This window comes from Plectropomus leopardus, chromosome 16 (genome assembly GCF_008729295.1).
Source record: "Plectropomus leopardus isolate mb chromosome 16, YSFRI_Pleo_2.0, whole genome shotgun sequence".
Classification (NCBI taxonomy): Eukaryota; Metazoa; Chordata; class Actinopteri; order Perciformes; family Serranidae; genus Plectropomus; species Plectropomus leopardus.
Window position 1 is genome coordinate 16,558,234 of NC_056478.1, and position 16,798 is coordinate 16,575,031.

At 39.8% G+C, this 16,798-nt stretch overlaps 1 protein-coding gene across 3 annotated transcripts in view; it reads left to right on the forward strand.

Moving 5' to 3' along the window:
* Nucleotides 1–16,798, forward strand: part of ppp2r5a (protein phosphatase 2, regulatory subunit B', alpha isoform) — a 56,029-nt gene that overhangs the window by 24,598 nt on the left and 14,633 nt on the right. For all 3 annotated transcript variants that reach the window (XM_042502869.1, XM_042502871.1, XM_042502870.1), the window contains 3 exons: nucleotides 41–237; nucleotides 12,324–12,425; nucleotides 12,537–12,629. In XM_042502869.1, coding sequence (XP_042358803.1) covers nucleotides 41–237; nucleotides 12,324–12,425; nucleotides 12,537–12,629 — 392 coding nt within the window. The remainder of the gene's footprint in view (nucleotides 1–40; nucleotides 238–12,323; nucleotides 12,426–12,536; nucleotides 12,630–16,798) is intronic.

The window sequence follows — 16,798 nt, forward strand, 5'->3', positions numbered from 1 at the left end:
CAGTCATTCAGTTTATGTCCTTTCTTTTTTGTGATTCCAGATGCCCCATCCACAGAGCAGCAGGAGTTGTTCACCCAGAAACTCCAGCAGTGCTGCATGCTCTTCGACTTCCTGGACTCAGTGACAGACCTGAAGAGCAAGGAGATCAAGAGGGCCACGCTTAATGAGCTTGTGGACTACGTTTCCACCAACAGAGGGGTGCTGGTGGAGTCTACGTACCCAGAGATCACTAATATGGTGAGGGCGCACCTATACAAGCCTTCAAGTTCTCTGGTGCTTCTCTGAAGTTCACTGGTTTAGAACATAAACTCTGCATGCAAAGTCCAAAGCAACAACAGCAGCAATTCATCCCATAGTTATGTGCTGTTACCAGTGTTTATTATTAAACAGTGAAGAGGCCTCCTCTCTGTGTCGCTGTGCAACATGCTGTGCACTTGAGCAGGATTAAAAAATGGAGGCCGATCGTGTGTCTAGACAGGGTGTGTCATGTCAGCAGCACGCGAGGAACATTTTACCATCCTTATGCCAAACCCCCTTACCAGACTGGTTCCACTTAAGCACTAAATTCACAGGAAAAGCCCAATATTCTGGGTGTTATTTCAAGTTTGGTCTATTTCTTTCCTCCTTTCTCATCCACTGTAACTTGCATTGAATGCAGTAAGTAGATCAGAGTTCAAAGAGACTGAGTTCAATATTACCTTGTCTCCAGCATTGCACTCTACAAACTGAATGTCTGTTTTGGTTATTCTTTTTTCTCAATTTTCTCTTTAAGAAACATGTTATGAGTAATAGGTCTTTCAACACTGTCTTCTACTCGCAGTGCTGCTGTTGAAAGCTTATATGATGACACCCACACAGCCACAGCTCAGAGAAAAACACTGCTAACCTTAATTATGTTTGCCAGAGGTTTGAGGTTTACTGCAGTAAACATCTTTGGCTCACTACCAATCATACCCACTGTGTGAAATTAATCCACTGACTTAGGATGTAGACCAACTAATGACCTCAGTTTAAACCTAAAGAACATACACTGAGATAAAGCAAGTGACTATCTCACAGGACTTCCTGTAACTATTTCACAACAAACTCTATACACATTAATCTTTGTGAAAAAGATTTCACTCTCTCCGTTGCTCTTTGACTTCAAACCCCAAGAGGCAGTGCTTCTCTGTGTTTTTTTTTTTTTTTGGTAATGCAGGTCACGTTGCATCTTCAAGCCTTCAAGAGAGCATCTTCAAGAGATTTTCCCCCACACACTTTTATAACAAACAATCCAGTAAAACTTGACTCGACTTGCGATGCCACATGCACAAATCGCATTGTCAATGCTGAAACTGTTATGTGCAGCCCTCCTGAGAACATTGCTTTAGAGTTACACCATAATTAAAAGTTCCTCTTTTGATTATCATAATACTGTATATGTAAAAACCTGGAGTCTTCTCACATTGTATCTCTCAGTCATAATTATTTTTACATGGCAGCCTAAGTAACACTTTATTTGCAATTGACACACACCTCTGACATTTACAATTGCTATCCCTGTCTGGTGTGATTGTTATCATCAGAGTTCTGTCGCAATGAATCAGATGTTTTTGAGTAGATCTGAAAACTTGTTACATTCACTCTGGTGGGCCTAAAACTCTGTTTCACTTATAAAATCTGCAAATATCTCATCTCATCCATCAATCTGATCAGCTGTGAACAATAGTAAAGTTAAATAAAGTATTTTTATAATTAATAAATCAAAGCGGAACCCATGGTGCTTTTGTTTTGAAGGACCGACTCGTCTTGGGCTGGAAGTGTTGATGTTTTTGCTGTGGACTTGAAGCTTGGGTCAGCGTAAGCATCGAAATAAACTGTAATTGTGGTATTAGGATTCATCCACTGTAAGCTGGAAACAGACCAACAGCTCTCCAGTTCGTACATTGCAAAGATTTCCAAGTTATGCTGGTATTCCAGCAAAATGCGGCCAAATAGGCGCAATCGGAGCTCTGCAAAAGCTCTGCTTTTTGTGTGTGTGAGAGTCAGAGAGCCGTAGGAGAGAGGGGAAAAACGAAGCGGCAAAGCGAGTCTTTTGTCGGTGGATTTAAAAAAAATAGAAATGGTGTCAGTGTCTTGTGCCGAATTCGTATGTTCAGAGTCATTTTTCAGCTTCTCCATGTTTGTTTGTTTTGATGCCATTGTGTAGATGCTCCCTCAGCCACGCGGACGGATGCAAAGCGTTATCAGATGACGTAAACGAAATATATGATATAGCATAATATGAAACAGTTGACCTTTTTTATAGTCATATGGTATATTTCGTCATATTGCGCAGCCCTACAGTGAACAGCAGCATGTGAAAGTGACATTTCAGGACCTAAATGAATTCAAGTTATACTTTATTAACATATTATCTGGAGACATGTGGTACTTTAATGAGTGCATTCAAAAGTCAGTGTAGGGTCACTGCAGGGTCAACATAGTGAAGGTCGGTTGAGTGATTAACACATTCACTGCTGCAGGAATTTTGTTAATAATTTGTTCGAAAACCAAACCCAACGCCCTGCAAAGTACCCTTGGCCTACATGGTATAGATTTGTGTTGATGGAGTAGGTGCCCTGAGCAGCCTAGTTTCCTCCTACAGTACAAAAATGACTCATGTGCAACATTTAGATCACAACAGTCAGGACTATAGTCAGTACTGCAGTGATTCACTGCAGATTATCACGAAGGATACGAATGAGCACAGCTGAGTCAAGGAGTCTTCAGATTATTAATGGACTGTAGGCAGTAATCCGAGTCAAACCTGCAAATATTGATCCAGGATTCAGTTTGTCTCACAATATTGTCTCTTAAAGTGTTTTGCAGGTTAACATAATTATTTTGACAAAACAGTTGATATGCAATTGGGGGTAAAATTAGAAGGATTAGAGGAGCTGGCGACACCCATGTTCCTTTACCGAATTACTATAGAAAAAATGCACTTTTGACCCAATAGGTGTGGAGACAGCCCTATTTTAATTGCACAAGTGCAACAACAACTGCAATGCGGTGGGTCTTGAGCGCACAGAATGTGTGGGCATCTCACACCTGCTATTTATGTATGTGCAGCAACGCAAAGTGCAGAAGGGCTGCGTGAAGTGGAATATTAATCAGAGGACATGGTGATTAATAAATATACTCTTAACCAGTTACATCACTGGTTTTACTGCTTTGAATTGTATATTGTAAAAGCACAATTCAGACAGATTTAGTGCTACATTTTTTTAAAAATAACCCATCACAACCAGCTGTCACATTCAGCAAACAGCACTATTGTGCAGCTGTAATGTGCTACATTATATTGTCTTGATTTATTTGTCCCAAAACTACATGTTTTGAGTTTTTCCAATTTGATTTCTAATGACAGTTATGGAAAAATAGACAATTTCCAGTAAGACGAGAGTCATTTTTAGTGAGAGTGCTTTAGTTGTAACTGATAATGGCCAAAAAAAAAAGCATGTGTAAGGTTTACTAGCTGTGTAAGCTGGCTTCAGGTGCTGCTGCTGTGGTTTGACAAACATTGGCAGCAGGGCAGTAATGCAAACATGGAATAGCAAGGTAAATATGAAGTTGACAGCTAATGGTGTCAGAGAACTTGCATTTAATGTCAATGTTTAAACTGGTGCAACATCAGTGTTTAAGGTACAGCATGTAATAGTACAGTACAGTATGTATTAGCAACATTATGCACACTGTTATTGTGCTGGTCCCACCCTTAAAGCATCCAAAAACATTCTGTAAGATCATCATGGATGGATCAAAAGAAGAGTTATGGTTGCCAATAACAGCAGAATTTATAAAAGTACTATGTACCTTCATTCTGTCAGGAGCTGGTAAAGCTGTAGCTCTTCAGACACAGTCACTAAAAATAGATCATACAGACAAAATAAATACAAAATATAGGTTATTTTTCAAGCTGGGCCTTTTATTCCTAGATTTTACAATAATGGATTTTTTCCTAAATATGAACATTGGACCTCGCAGCAAAGACAGAATGGATATGTGGGATTTTGTGCTCTGTCTCCAACATGGCTTGATTGACTTTTGAATGTGCCAACGCAGACAGTAAACATAGCAGCAAATCCTCTGATGTCAGCAGTCCAAATTAATAAAAATAAAGCTTGTCAGTTATACTCACACTGATGCAATCACAGATATAAATCACACTCACCAGAAGAAATATCTGCTGTAGTTTGAGTACCCCTCTGCTCAAAAATGTTTATGTTTCCTAAAATTTCTGACCTTTGCCATAGTGACTTCTATCTGTGTGAAGTTTGCATCTCAGAAGCAGAAGACGTGACGTATATTGCTGTCAGCAGAGTATTTTTTTACTGTCCCTCTTAAATAGCAGCTGATCTTGCCCTCGCCCACATTAAAGAGCTCCAGGACCTTATTATCTCACCAATTTGCTGACATTTTTACCTTAAGTTTTTTTCCATGAGTTAGCTGCTAACTGCTGCTAGCTGCTTGCAAATCTCCCAGTGATAGGTTGCACATATTACACACTGTCAAAGCGTTACACCCCATCTGTCTTGGTTGGTCTGTCTTGGTCCATGGTTCTGTCTTGCCCGCTGTCACGTTGATTTGGCACTGTTACAACCTTCGCTGACGTCTTAAAGGTGAGTCAGCTCTATCCCCCAGTCTGCAATCATACCTTTTCTACATTCTGATACGCCTTCTAGTCTCAGATTTTGGTGCAGACATCTGAGTCTGTGTCTGCCTGAGGTTCAAACATACTTATATGGCTGAATCTCTCCCATGTTTCCTCCAACACCGGATCCAGAATTTCTCAGTGACGGAGAAGGAGTAGATCTGCTACCAGCCTTTTTTCAACATTTTATGTGGGAAAACCATGTAAAACAATATCTAAATCATTTACATAAGATGAAAGAGACTTCAAGCAGATGTAGTTAAATCATGACTAGTGTGTGAGCAACAGGTCATCCACGAGATAATGAGTTACGTGACATTAGGGGTGGGCGATATATGGAAGAAACACAATGTATGTTGGCTAGTTCCACATGGGATAAATACAATGACTTTTGCAAACATTTAATATAAAGTTGTTGTCTTTTTTTATCTACAGAGCTCTGATCACAACTATTTATTTATTTTTGCGACCATGGAATGTCATTGTGACTTGCAAGTGTTTGTAATATATTTACTGGTGAGCTTTAGTTTGTGTCCAGCTCACACTGAGTAAATCTTCATGTTTGAAGGCGCCGCAGTAACAGTTTAACTTTTTGCTAACTGTTTACCAGAATCTTCAAGTTTACAGCAAAAACATCAGCAGCACTTCCATCCGTGATGAGCCTGGTGCTTCAAAATGAAAGCACCAGACGTTCCATAACTTTTTTATGACAGTTACTACTTTATTGTAACAGTAGTTCATTTAATCATTTTGTATTATGGTAGTCTACAGTAGTTAAGAGGTGATTTCAAAATATCAAGATATATCTCGCGTATCTTAATAAATCCTAAAATTATTGCAGCATTATTTTTAAGTTGTCTTGCCCAGCCTTATTTTACATGTATTAGTTCTGTCAGTGACCATTGGGGTTACCTCACTAACATGTTAGAAAGTTCGTATGTCTGGAGATGACTCTGCCCAGTGCACAGGTGTTGTCACAGGTCTTTCTTGGTAAGCTCATTTATCTATTGAAGGGCAGGACGGAGGGACGTGGGTGATGCTCAAGAGGAACCCACTCCTGAAATACAGACAGGCTTCTGAGTGAGGTTAGACAAATAGCAGCTGCACTTTCAGAAAGCTGGGTTGATAATAGCTCTCCTGGATACTCCATGCTTGGCATCACATGATAATGAAGAGGTGAGGGTTGAAAGTGCTGCCCATTATTCTGCTGCTGCGAGGAGCGCTTTGATCACTGAGGTTGTTTGGAGTACAAACAGCCAGGTTTCTCATCTAGGGAAAAGGAGGTTTCACCTTATTTTCCAACTCTATAATTAGTATTTTGAGTATATTTTAGAAAAGCACATCTCACAGACAGTTTGGATTGTATTCTTCCTTTTCTGTGCCAGAGATGAGTAAAAATGGTTAGTTCAGAAGAGCTTCTTTGAGCTATAATTCCCCTTTTATTCGCTGTAATTCCCACCTTTTTGCTAATGCGGCACTCAGTGCTTGTACTTATTTTCTCTATCTCATCCCTGTCCTCCGACTCTCCCTCTCTCTCTCCTCCGATACGCTGCTAGGTGTTGGTTGCTACTGCCGTCACCTTCAATTTGACCCTGTACAGAGCTACAGCCTTCCTTGTCATCAGCATGTGTTCACTGGTTTCACTCAACGCTCTGTCACTTAGGAGCAGTCCTTATAGGATCCTCCTACATTACTTTCACAAGCACAAATCACTGTTTGCTTTTTTCTCTCACACACACTTCCCATGTTTGCCATCCTCCCACAATATTTTCTCTTGTTTTGTCCAACTGTAGTTATTTTTCAACATTGTGAAGTGACTGGGGGAATTAAATAAGTGTGCCAGATGCTTGTATGCTGATTATGTAATCTATTATGTTGCACAGACAGTGTGCATTTCTGAATCCACAGTTAGAAAAAAGCCATTTAACCCCTTTAAGACCTGATTATTTGTATAGAGGCTGTGTCCTTGCCACAGCGACTGCAGGTTCGACTGCTTCCTAGGCCCTTTGCTGCATTTCATCCCCTCTCTCTCTTTCCCTTTCACGCTGAGTCTTTCCTATAAATTAAAGGCCAAAAAGCCCAAAAAATAATCTTAAAAAAAAAGATTTTTTTTAGGAAAATTCTGGAGTTTTTAGGAGCATTTTAAAAGTAGATTTATAGATGTTTTTTCATGATGAACAACAAAGATAATAATATCCTCTGGAAGTATATGTTGCACTGACTCTGCTGCAGTCTCTGCACTCTGTGCATCATGTCAATGTGTTGTCATGTCACTGCGGCTGCTCCTTCAGCATGTTGAACTACACCCCAACATCCAACCTTGCATTGTTTTAATAGCACAAGCAACCACTTGTCCCTTTCATCTCATGCAGTATCTTTACCTCCTGTCTCTCTCTATGCACCTCCTGCTGTAGGCCAAATAATACACATACTGATGCCCTCAGTGGAAACTAGAGTGCAGTTCTGTGATGTTAACTATGATACAGTACTTGTTTAACAGTAGTCATAGCATACTGGCTATATGTCGAAGAAGTTATGCTCCCGTGTGTGCCCCAGTGCCATCAGCCCCACTATTTATCTTCATTTTGTGAGAATTTGACCTCAGAGCTCTCCTCCTGGAAAAACTGGCATCAAGCTGTCCCACCTGGCAACCTAGTCTGTGAGTCATCTGACTCCAGCTGAGCCAATGATGTGCTTCACACCAGGGACAGCAAAAGTGATCCTCCACAGAGAGCTTGCAGAGGTGGCACACTGATTTATTCATCAGTCACATTATCAGCATCTGCATACATCTGCATTATGTAAAGCTGTCACTGCGGTCTAACTGGATAGTCAGTCATGCATCAGGTGAAAACTGTTGCTCTAATTGTTACTATAATAAACACAGAAATGAGTGTCAACTCATGTGACTGTTGTATAATAAGAGAGATAAGAGGCTGCATCATGGCCTTCGCAACACTTGGTACGTATGTGTGGTTAAAAGGCCATCCACACCATCAACAACAACATAATAACAATGTGAGCATCGACACTGATGAATGATGAACAGTAGCACCAGGCATGTGCTGCATGCTCCAACTGTTTCACCTTGTGATTTTGGATGGATTTTGATTGGTTGTCAGTAGGCGGGTTTCCATTCCATCCAGACTTCTCCTCTTGCAAAAACATTCCAAGAAGTGATAGATGTTCGAAACATGAGCACGTTAATTTCTGTTGCAGCCACCGCACTAGCCGTCATAATTTACAATCAAAAGCAACGTAGGCGTGTTATGCAAGCGATAATGGAAAGGCAAGCCCCTTATACGTGGGAGTGGCCACGTATGAGGGATTTCTCAGAGGTAATAGTTCACGATTTCACAAAAGAACTGTGGATTAAAAACTTCCTGATTGTTCGCTCATCTTTTTAAAATTATGTGATACAAAAACACCTCTTGTAGCACCTGCTGCATCATGCCCGAGGGAGCCAGTTCCTACCAACAAGCACATAGCTATTGCATCATTTGACCTATAAAAGTGAAAAAAATGTGTTTCCATTGCAGTTTTGTGAAATATGGCTTTTTCAAATTGCCTGAAATACCACCTTGTGCTAGTGGAAAAACTTTGTTGTATTGAGTGGGAGTTTTTTTTTTTTAAAGCAATATATTTATAGTAATTGTTATATAGTAAATGTTCTTGATGTAAACCAACCTTAAACCTTGATTTAGCCCTCTGATAAATACAGTAGACACCCGCACGGGTGTGTGACACAACTGGACCCAACAGTTGAGCAGAGTCTTTGGGGTAGGACAGGTTGGAGATATCATAAATCTGCTCTGTGTTCACAGAGGAGCTGAAACAGGTTGATTTACTAGTTTACAAACAGAAAAGTTATTTTACTGAAAGCAGAAATACCAAGATCAGTGTTTCCAGCATTTTAATTGTGACTATTTAAATTTATTTTTATTTAGAAAAATAAGTTATTTGTGGAAGTAACTTTGGGTTCCAGAAAAATTCTAAGGGTTTTTTCTTTCTTTTTTTTTGACATTTAAGAGGCTACATGATAAAATGATAAATGTAGATCTTACTATTTCATTAGCTGCTTTATTGGCACCATAGTGCTGAATAGATATTTAAGCTAAATGCTACCACTTTTAAATGTATTTGTGGGTTTGTAGTAGGGGTGTAACAGTACACAAAAGTCAGTTCAGTTCTTGCAAGTTTGGTCAATCGTGTCAACGACTGATGATACAGTCCTGCTGCTGGGCAACAAGGGAACATTTTACTCACTGGTACCTTAAGTAAACTATTTTCATTATGAAAATAAGGAACATTTCAAACAGTATATTATACTGTACGAACACTGAACAAACACTTTCCCACAATACAACGTCAGGTCAAACATGTGCTATGTTATGAAAATTGAAAAAAAAACCCAAAATGAATAGAATCTAAAAAAAAACTTCTGCATCAGTTGGAGTGTTTCAGTTGCTTCCACCCTGGCTGTATTTAAACATTTAAAGCATCAAGACATTTGTCATGCCAGTGATCGGCACATCTGGGTGATGCAGTTAAATGTACATCAGCATGGCGAAACGCTGACTCACCATCCTCGTTTTATACACAATCACAGGTTGGTCTTCCAGCTCCAGTGTTTCATTTGTGCTCTCAGCTTGTTGTGCTAACCTCAGCATATGCTGCAGACGGTGTGCGGCTAAAAGTTTCTTGGTGCCAGAAACTCCACAGAGAGTATAAAATATGAAGGCAGTCAACAGGTTCTGTTACTGTTTGGCTGAAGCATGGGTGAGATGCTGAATGTAAGCGAGACTGAACAAATGCTGCTTGCAGATGGTGTTTTCATCAGCTGAGAAACAGCTGCAGTTACACTGTCAGAATTCTCTGAAATAACAGGAAGGACACAAGCAGGCAAATAACAGCTCAGTAGCGAGCTGAAGGGCATCTCTGAATGCACAGCTCATTCAACCTTGAAGGGGGCGGGCTGCAGCAGCACAACACCATGCTGGGTACCATTCCTTTGAGCTAATGCCAAGATCAGACTGACATGGTCATGTGAAAAAATGAAAGAGAAATCATATGAATGTCATTAATGCTGACCAAGTTCACCCTCTTTTCAGTGTGTACTTGCAGCAGGGTGATGTGCAATATCACAAAGCTCTCATCACTTTCTCTCAAAATCAAATGGACTCCATGATTTAAAATGGTAAAAACAAGGAATATGTCAGTTTCATGTTAGAAATCAGTGTTTCTCCGAAGCTGTTCAGCTCGTCATGGCGGGGCTGCTAGCCTGCTCTTGCTAATGTGTGCTCAGGCCCCCATGTTGCCGCTCAACCTTTAAATTTTTAAAACTTTACTTGAATCGAGAAAAGAGACTTAAAAACTGGTGACATCATCACAATGTTAAGTCAGTGACCCTTGCAGCCTCACAGACAGGGCCAGAGGAATCTATAAACTCTTTTTGGCTCATGCACCAGCCGAGCAAATTAGTAGGACTGAATAGGTGCCATTTTGGCTTTCGGTATCTTGGTGTTATTATAAATCTATGACCACATTCTTAATTACAATTACAGATTTTTCAGGATTTGGGCATTGTTAGAAACATCCAGCATAATGTCAAACTCAACACAACAAGAACACACAAAACACCAACAAAATATATAGCAACTTAAAAGAAATCACACAGTTCTTAATATGTCTTTAAGGGGTCGTAAACCAACAAAAGGTTGTTGTAACTTTAATCTTTGATTTGAAAATTTCAAGCATGCCAGAAAATATTAAAGACGATAAGGGTAACAGGAAGATGATATTTCAGTAATTCCATTACAATGTAGCTCTAGCTCATAGCCACCAGTTTACTGCTATTTTTGTGATATTTGTGCTGCTCCTCATTTTACACACTACCTCTTTGCAAAATATTCTGCTTTTCTAGTTTACTCTGAGATCTTGTCAGTGTTAACATTTTGTGTCTAGCATCACTCAGCTCTATGTTTTAGTAGGACATTAATTCATTTTTTGATTTCTTAGTTTCCATGCATTCCAATTTCTGCTCGCTTATTCAGAAATGAATCTCCCTTGCCAAAGTTTTTCTGTGAGTTTTGCAGCATGTCAGATTTTTGGCCTCTGTCAGGTTTAAAATTCCTTTGCCACCTTCCTCTCCCATTAGTGTCATTTGGATTTTCCAGCTGCCAATATGTAATTTGATGTTGTCTTTATCACTTCAACATGAGAGTGCTCACCCAGTCACATAATGCCAGCTTTTTCAGCTCCCCGCTGCTGTGTGTGTCACTCTCAAATTTACCCTAGCTAAAAATAACAAGGTGGGATAGAGGTGGCGGTGACCTGTCTACAACAATTGTCTTTGGTATAGAATTTTAATGGGGAGTTGCTGCAGATGCAGAATCTGTAATGGTTTCTTCCAGCCCCTGTGTTTTGGTGCTGATATAAAACCTCCTCTGTTAAATTAAACATGCTCAGGAATCGTCCAGATAAAGCTGCTTTCCACTGAAATCAGCAGCTGCTGACAATGTCCATGCATCGGTGTGTATGTTACTTTCTTTTTAGATGACAGAATTCAAAATTTAATTTTGTGTCCCACTTGTGTGTAGATCCAGTTCCCACTTCTCAAAATGCATGTTGACCACCTGTAATGGTTTGTAATCAAATATTGTTTTCGCACCCACATTTATTTAATCTCTTGGAAACTGTAACAGCTGCTTATCACAAAGAAACTGAGCCATACACCTAAAAATGTGTGTTAGAGTGTTTATTCAGTTGCTGGCTTCAGGTACAAACTCACTAACCTTGTCTGAGTTGTTTGGCGTATAGGCAAATTAACTGCAACCAAATTTATTTTGCAAGGTTTGTCATGCTGTAGCAGCACTGTCCTACTAAGTCGCACTGCTCTACATACTGTGTGTTGTTAAAAAAAAAAAAAAAGAACGTCGTGGTGAGTGCTGTTGCACAAACAGTATCACCCACCAGTAACAGTAGCTGTTTCTGAATAATGCTCCAAGCAGCTTTTTATATTATAATGAGTGTGGAGCACTGCAAACCAAATACAACTTTCACTAATTTACTTTATAGGCATACAGTATATATATCCTAGTAATATGTAACAGAAATAAGAAATTGTCATTATTAGAGATGTCTTGGTCAGGTTTTTTTTTGTCCCCGGTCCTAATTTGAGTAAATATCTGCAGATACTGAGACTCGATCCGATACTTTTGTTTTCCTAGATAACAAAGATGTGCTCATGAACATGTTAACTCATCAGAGTCATGGCTCAGTGTGAGTTTGTGCTCATGACAGTACCTAGCTAGCTTATAACAATGTTAATCAGTTTGCAGCGCAGATGCAAAGTGGTAGTGCACATGCGCAACCTCAGAGGATGACGCATGACCTGTGGCGTCTGCCACAGTCACACATCATTTTCACAATTTAGCCACATCCTTTTTTTTTTCCTGTGCACAAAATTAAATTATTTGTCAAAAATATTTGGCTAACAATGTGGTTGTTCAACATTATGGGACTTTAAGTAAAGGACACTCAAGTTTTCTGCTGTATCTCCTTGTGTGCTCTCCTGGCATGTTGACCCTGTTTTCTTTTTTTTTAACAATGGGACTTGATCATTGATTTTATACTTTTCTTCCTCCAGATCTGCACCAATATATTCCGGACTCTTCCACCAAGTGACAACCCTGACTTTGACCCAGAGGAGGATGAACCCACTCTAGAGGCTTCCTGGCCTCACATTCAGGTAAGGAACCAATTTTTGTCATCTTTCCTCATCACCCTTTCAATTACATCATGTGTTTTAGTTACAAGATGTAATGTATTTCTTTTTATTTTTTTTTTGTTTATCCTCCAGCTGGTCTATGAGTTTCTCCTACGCTTTCTAGAGAATCCAGACTTCCAGCCGAGCATTGCAAAGCGCCACATTGATCAGAAATTTGTTCTGCAGGTAAGAGTCTTTTTAAAAAAACAAAACAACAAAACAACAAAACAATTAGCATTACTATGCATGATAGTGAAGATTGTACAAATCTATCAACAGGTTTAAAGTTAACCTACCTTATTTAACTAAGTTATTAGTTATAGGCATCTGGTTTTCTGCTATGTCTTTAGATAGCTGTTGAGTTGGGAGTGTTGTGACAATTCGAGGGCTGCAACTGCAGATTATTTACATTATCTATTCAGCAAATTGTGACAACTGGCTGTCACGCTGAGTTTATCATCTTATAAGGAAGAAAAACCAAAGGTATTTACAGTTAAAAGCTGCAACTTTTTGTGGTTTCTGCCTTTTTTTTTTTTTCTTTTTTCAAAATTCCTTAAATTTTGATCGATTAATCACTGCAGCTGGCACAGCTTCTTTTGGCTGTTACAGGTCGTTGGTTAAATGCCTAGAATTTCTAATGTGGTGAATAACAGTAATTAGCAGCACAATGTGATGTGTTTGGGACGCTACAGTATGATTAGTTGGATGAGTCAAACCAGTAATAAGCTGCAGGTCGGCGGCATCTGCCCTCGCTCAGTACCCTCCTACCGCAGGAATGCTTCACTTCTTGTCTGAAGCTGCAGAGTTAAGCAGAAGCTAACGGGGGACCACAGGGCCAAGAATGTTGGCCGGGCCACATCCGAGGTGCCTGGACCGACTTTCCATGATGTGAGTGTGTCGTGGGGGAGCTTTAAATAGCCGCCTGTTGTTTACTCTTCAGGTTAAGAGAAGGAGTGCTGCGGTCGGAGCAGAAGGGAACAAGGAGGTGGAGGTTCGGGTGGCAATAAAGGCAGGGAAAGACGGCTTGTGGTTTGGTTAACGTTAGTTATCATAATACACACAGCTTAGGAATAGGTCTTAAAATATCCGTGTGAGAAATCCACATATATAGTCACCATAGAGTTCAAAGCTCAGCAGCAGCTGGAAGGTTCAGTTGGTTGCTCAAAAAGGACATTTTGCTATTTCTTTTGTCAAACAGATGAGGTAACAGGGTTTCCATATGAAGCCACAAAGGGGGGAATCCTTGTTACGTGTATCTGGCTGTACCATCCATGTACACATATTTCTTAAAGTGAAAACAGATAAACTTCTCTCCCCTTAGAACAATGGTTCCCAACCACAGCCACTAGGTGTAGATTTCTCCATAGTCATTTGTTCGAGGTCCATACATTAGATAAATTACGATGTATTCATGGGGACTGCAACCCACTAGTTGAGAACCATTGCCCTAGTGGGGTTTTCACATTGCATAATTTTATCACTGGGCTAACTTTTCACGCACACAGTTAACGCAGGGTTAACATAAATGTTGGGCTACACACAATTTTCAAATCACACTGCACTCCTACTAGCTCGAGGTCTAATGTCTGTTGGAACATGTAATAATGTTTACATTTTTCAGTGAAGTGTGACTTTAACAGCAAGCAGCAAAATTAAAGTGTCACCATTAGCAGGACTTTGATGATCTAAGTTAGCAGGCTTGCTAGGTACCTCCAGTTTCTGTTAGTAGTAGTTATCATGGTTGCAATGTAAACATAAAGCACGCATGTACTGATGACGTGTTGAAGAAGTTGTGTGATTGGAAAATAAAAACAAGACCAAATTCCATGAGCTCAGTTTCACACTGGCAACTTTTAGCCCTGCGATTAGTCTTTTTTCAGGGGATAACCCCAAAATCTCGGGGGCTAACCCTGTTCCAGAGCAAGGCCAGAGGGCACTAGGCTAAAGGCAGGGTTAGTCGACTTTGGATTGTGCCGGGATTGAGCTAGTACGAAGACTCTCTTAGCGCCAGGCTAAGTGCAGTGTGAGAAGTGCTTTAGTGTTTCCAAGTGGTGATATTCTTGGTGCTGTTGGCACAAAGACATTTGGATTGCTTTCTGTTTCTCTCAGAGCCTAACAACTGCCAACAACACAGGACACACTGCATTTTTAATTTTTACATTTACTTAAATAGTTTCTCTGCTCACCATTTTTGCTACTGGGGACAGTAACTCCTAAGAACCTGCACTGATACTCTTTGATAACTGTAGGTAACTACCAATAGCTGCCGGGGAAAATAAAAGTGCTTGCTTCTTTCTGTCTTGGTTGTGCAGTAGTTAATGCACTTGCATTTTTTGCTAGAAGTTGAGCCTTCATTTTCCACTGGAGATCTAACCCAAAAGACAGAATCGCAGAGTGATAGCCAGGCTTAGAGGTAACCAATTTAAACGCAGATGGTGTCATTGTTCTATATTCATCATATTGTACAATCAGCATTTACTTCATGGCGATAAGTTCAAGCAAAGCCTTGGAAATGGGTGTGGAGTTTGACAAACATGCAGCAGAGCAGCTCAGTGAGAAAAATATGTGTTGAAGTCAACTTTGATTCAGTCAGCACTTTGTGAAGCTTTGCACCTGTTGTGTGTGATCATGCTATTCCAATGATACTGGTCCTGCAACATCCCAAAGTGACAAAAACTATTACACATGATAGTCTCAGTGGCATATCCTTTCATGCGGCTCTTTCGATTATCCAGATCACCACTGGTTTTTAACACTACTAGATGGAATATTTGGCCCTATACATAGCTTTAATACTAGCACAGCTCCAGCGCCACTGGTTCAACTGGTGCAGAGCACAGCTGCTGCAGAAAACATCCCTCGAAATGGGAAAACAACCATATGTGGAGCTAAGAGCAGAACATGGTCAGACACGTGGTCAGGGTGTATTTTAGGCTTTTTTTTTGTTGTTGTGGTGGTCAGACATCACCAGTAAAATGTTACAGTGTGTCTGTGTGTTGGCAGGGATCTGTATTTTTTTTTCAGCTTGTTGTTCAATGTTAAGGTTTTCAGTTTCCAAAAGCTTAGTTTCTGTGTAATTAATTTGCTCAGTTTGATGTTTTTTGAGCAGTAACCAAAATACTTCTGTTAGAAATTGCTTCTAAACAGAGAATTATAACATAGGGAAACTTTTCAAACCTGATATGCAGAATACTGGTTTGCTGGTTCATCGGATTTATTCAGTTTGACTGCAAAACACATTTTGTTTTTGAACACAGTATCTTAATGCAGCACCACCATGTGAGTGAATGTAAAGTGAAACAGCTACAAACTGTGTGTGAAAAAACTTGAAGTAATCAGCATATCCTTGTTTTGTTTTAGGTTTGTTTCTTATCTGTTTCTATAGTAATTCATTCCAACTGATGTTACATAAACTGAGGACACAAACATGTTGCCAAATCAACTGTGAGCAGGATGAAAGAATCTAATATTCCTGTTAAGACATGTAATCACAGGTAAAATCATATTGAGGTCAATTTCTCAATTCATTCAAGTCTCACAATTTTTAGATTTGAATCTGCTTGCAGTGTTGCAGGTAAAAGATAATATTTTTTAAAATTAAACAAAACACAAAAAATCAGGCTTCATAAGGAACAGATGACCCTTAGTCTTAAACATGACACTGTCCATCGAGTAGCCATCTGACACTTCATACATAAATGGAAACCTACTGTTTGTTTGAAAGTCATTACAGTCTGGAGTATTATTATTACTCATATGCATATGCCTTTTTTTGTTGTCCCATGCTTACCCTTGTTGCTCTGTTTGTTTGAGTCTCAGTGTCAATCATATATGGTGGACAGAGAGGCTTTTAGTCAGGGAATTACTCATTTAATTTCAGTAATGACCTGGTTATTCTCATAGTGGATAATCTTTCTGTCATAACTATGAAATGAAAAGAGACAGACTTGATTGTTTGTGATTTCCAAGAGTGTTTTTCAACCATGGAAGAGAATTTTGCTCTTCTTGGCGGGGTGGGGGGGGGGTGGGGGGGGTCATTGATATTTTTATGGATCCTCTGTAAGCAGTTTGCCTTTATGATAGTGCCTTGTGTCTAACTATAGATGGACATAACATATAGCAGAGTAAAGATTTGTTTTTCCCCGCTGGGCTATTCTTGAACGTGCTGGTCAGGCTCCTGAGAAGGATCCGACATTAACTCCAGCCAAGGTCCAAATGCGGGTAGATTTTCCATTTGACGATTAAATCTCATAAGGCTACTTGACACACACATGCACGCACACACACACACATTAACAGATGTGTATTTATGTGCTTCTAAGCAGTGATACAAAACAGATCATCAAAAACATCAA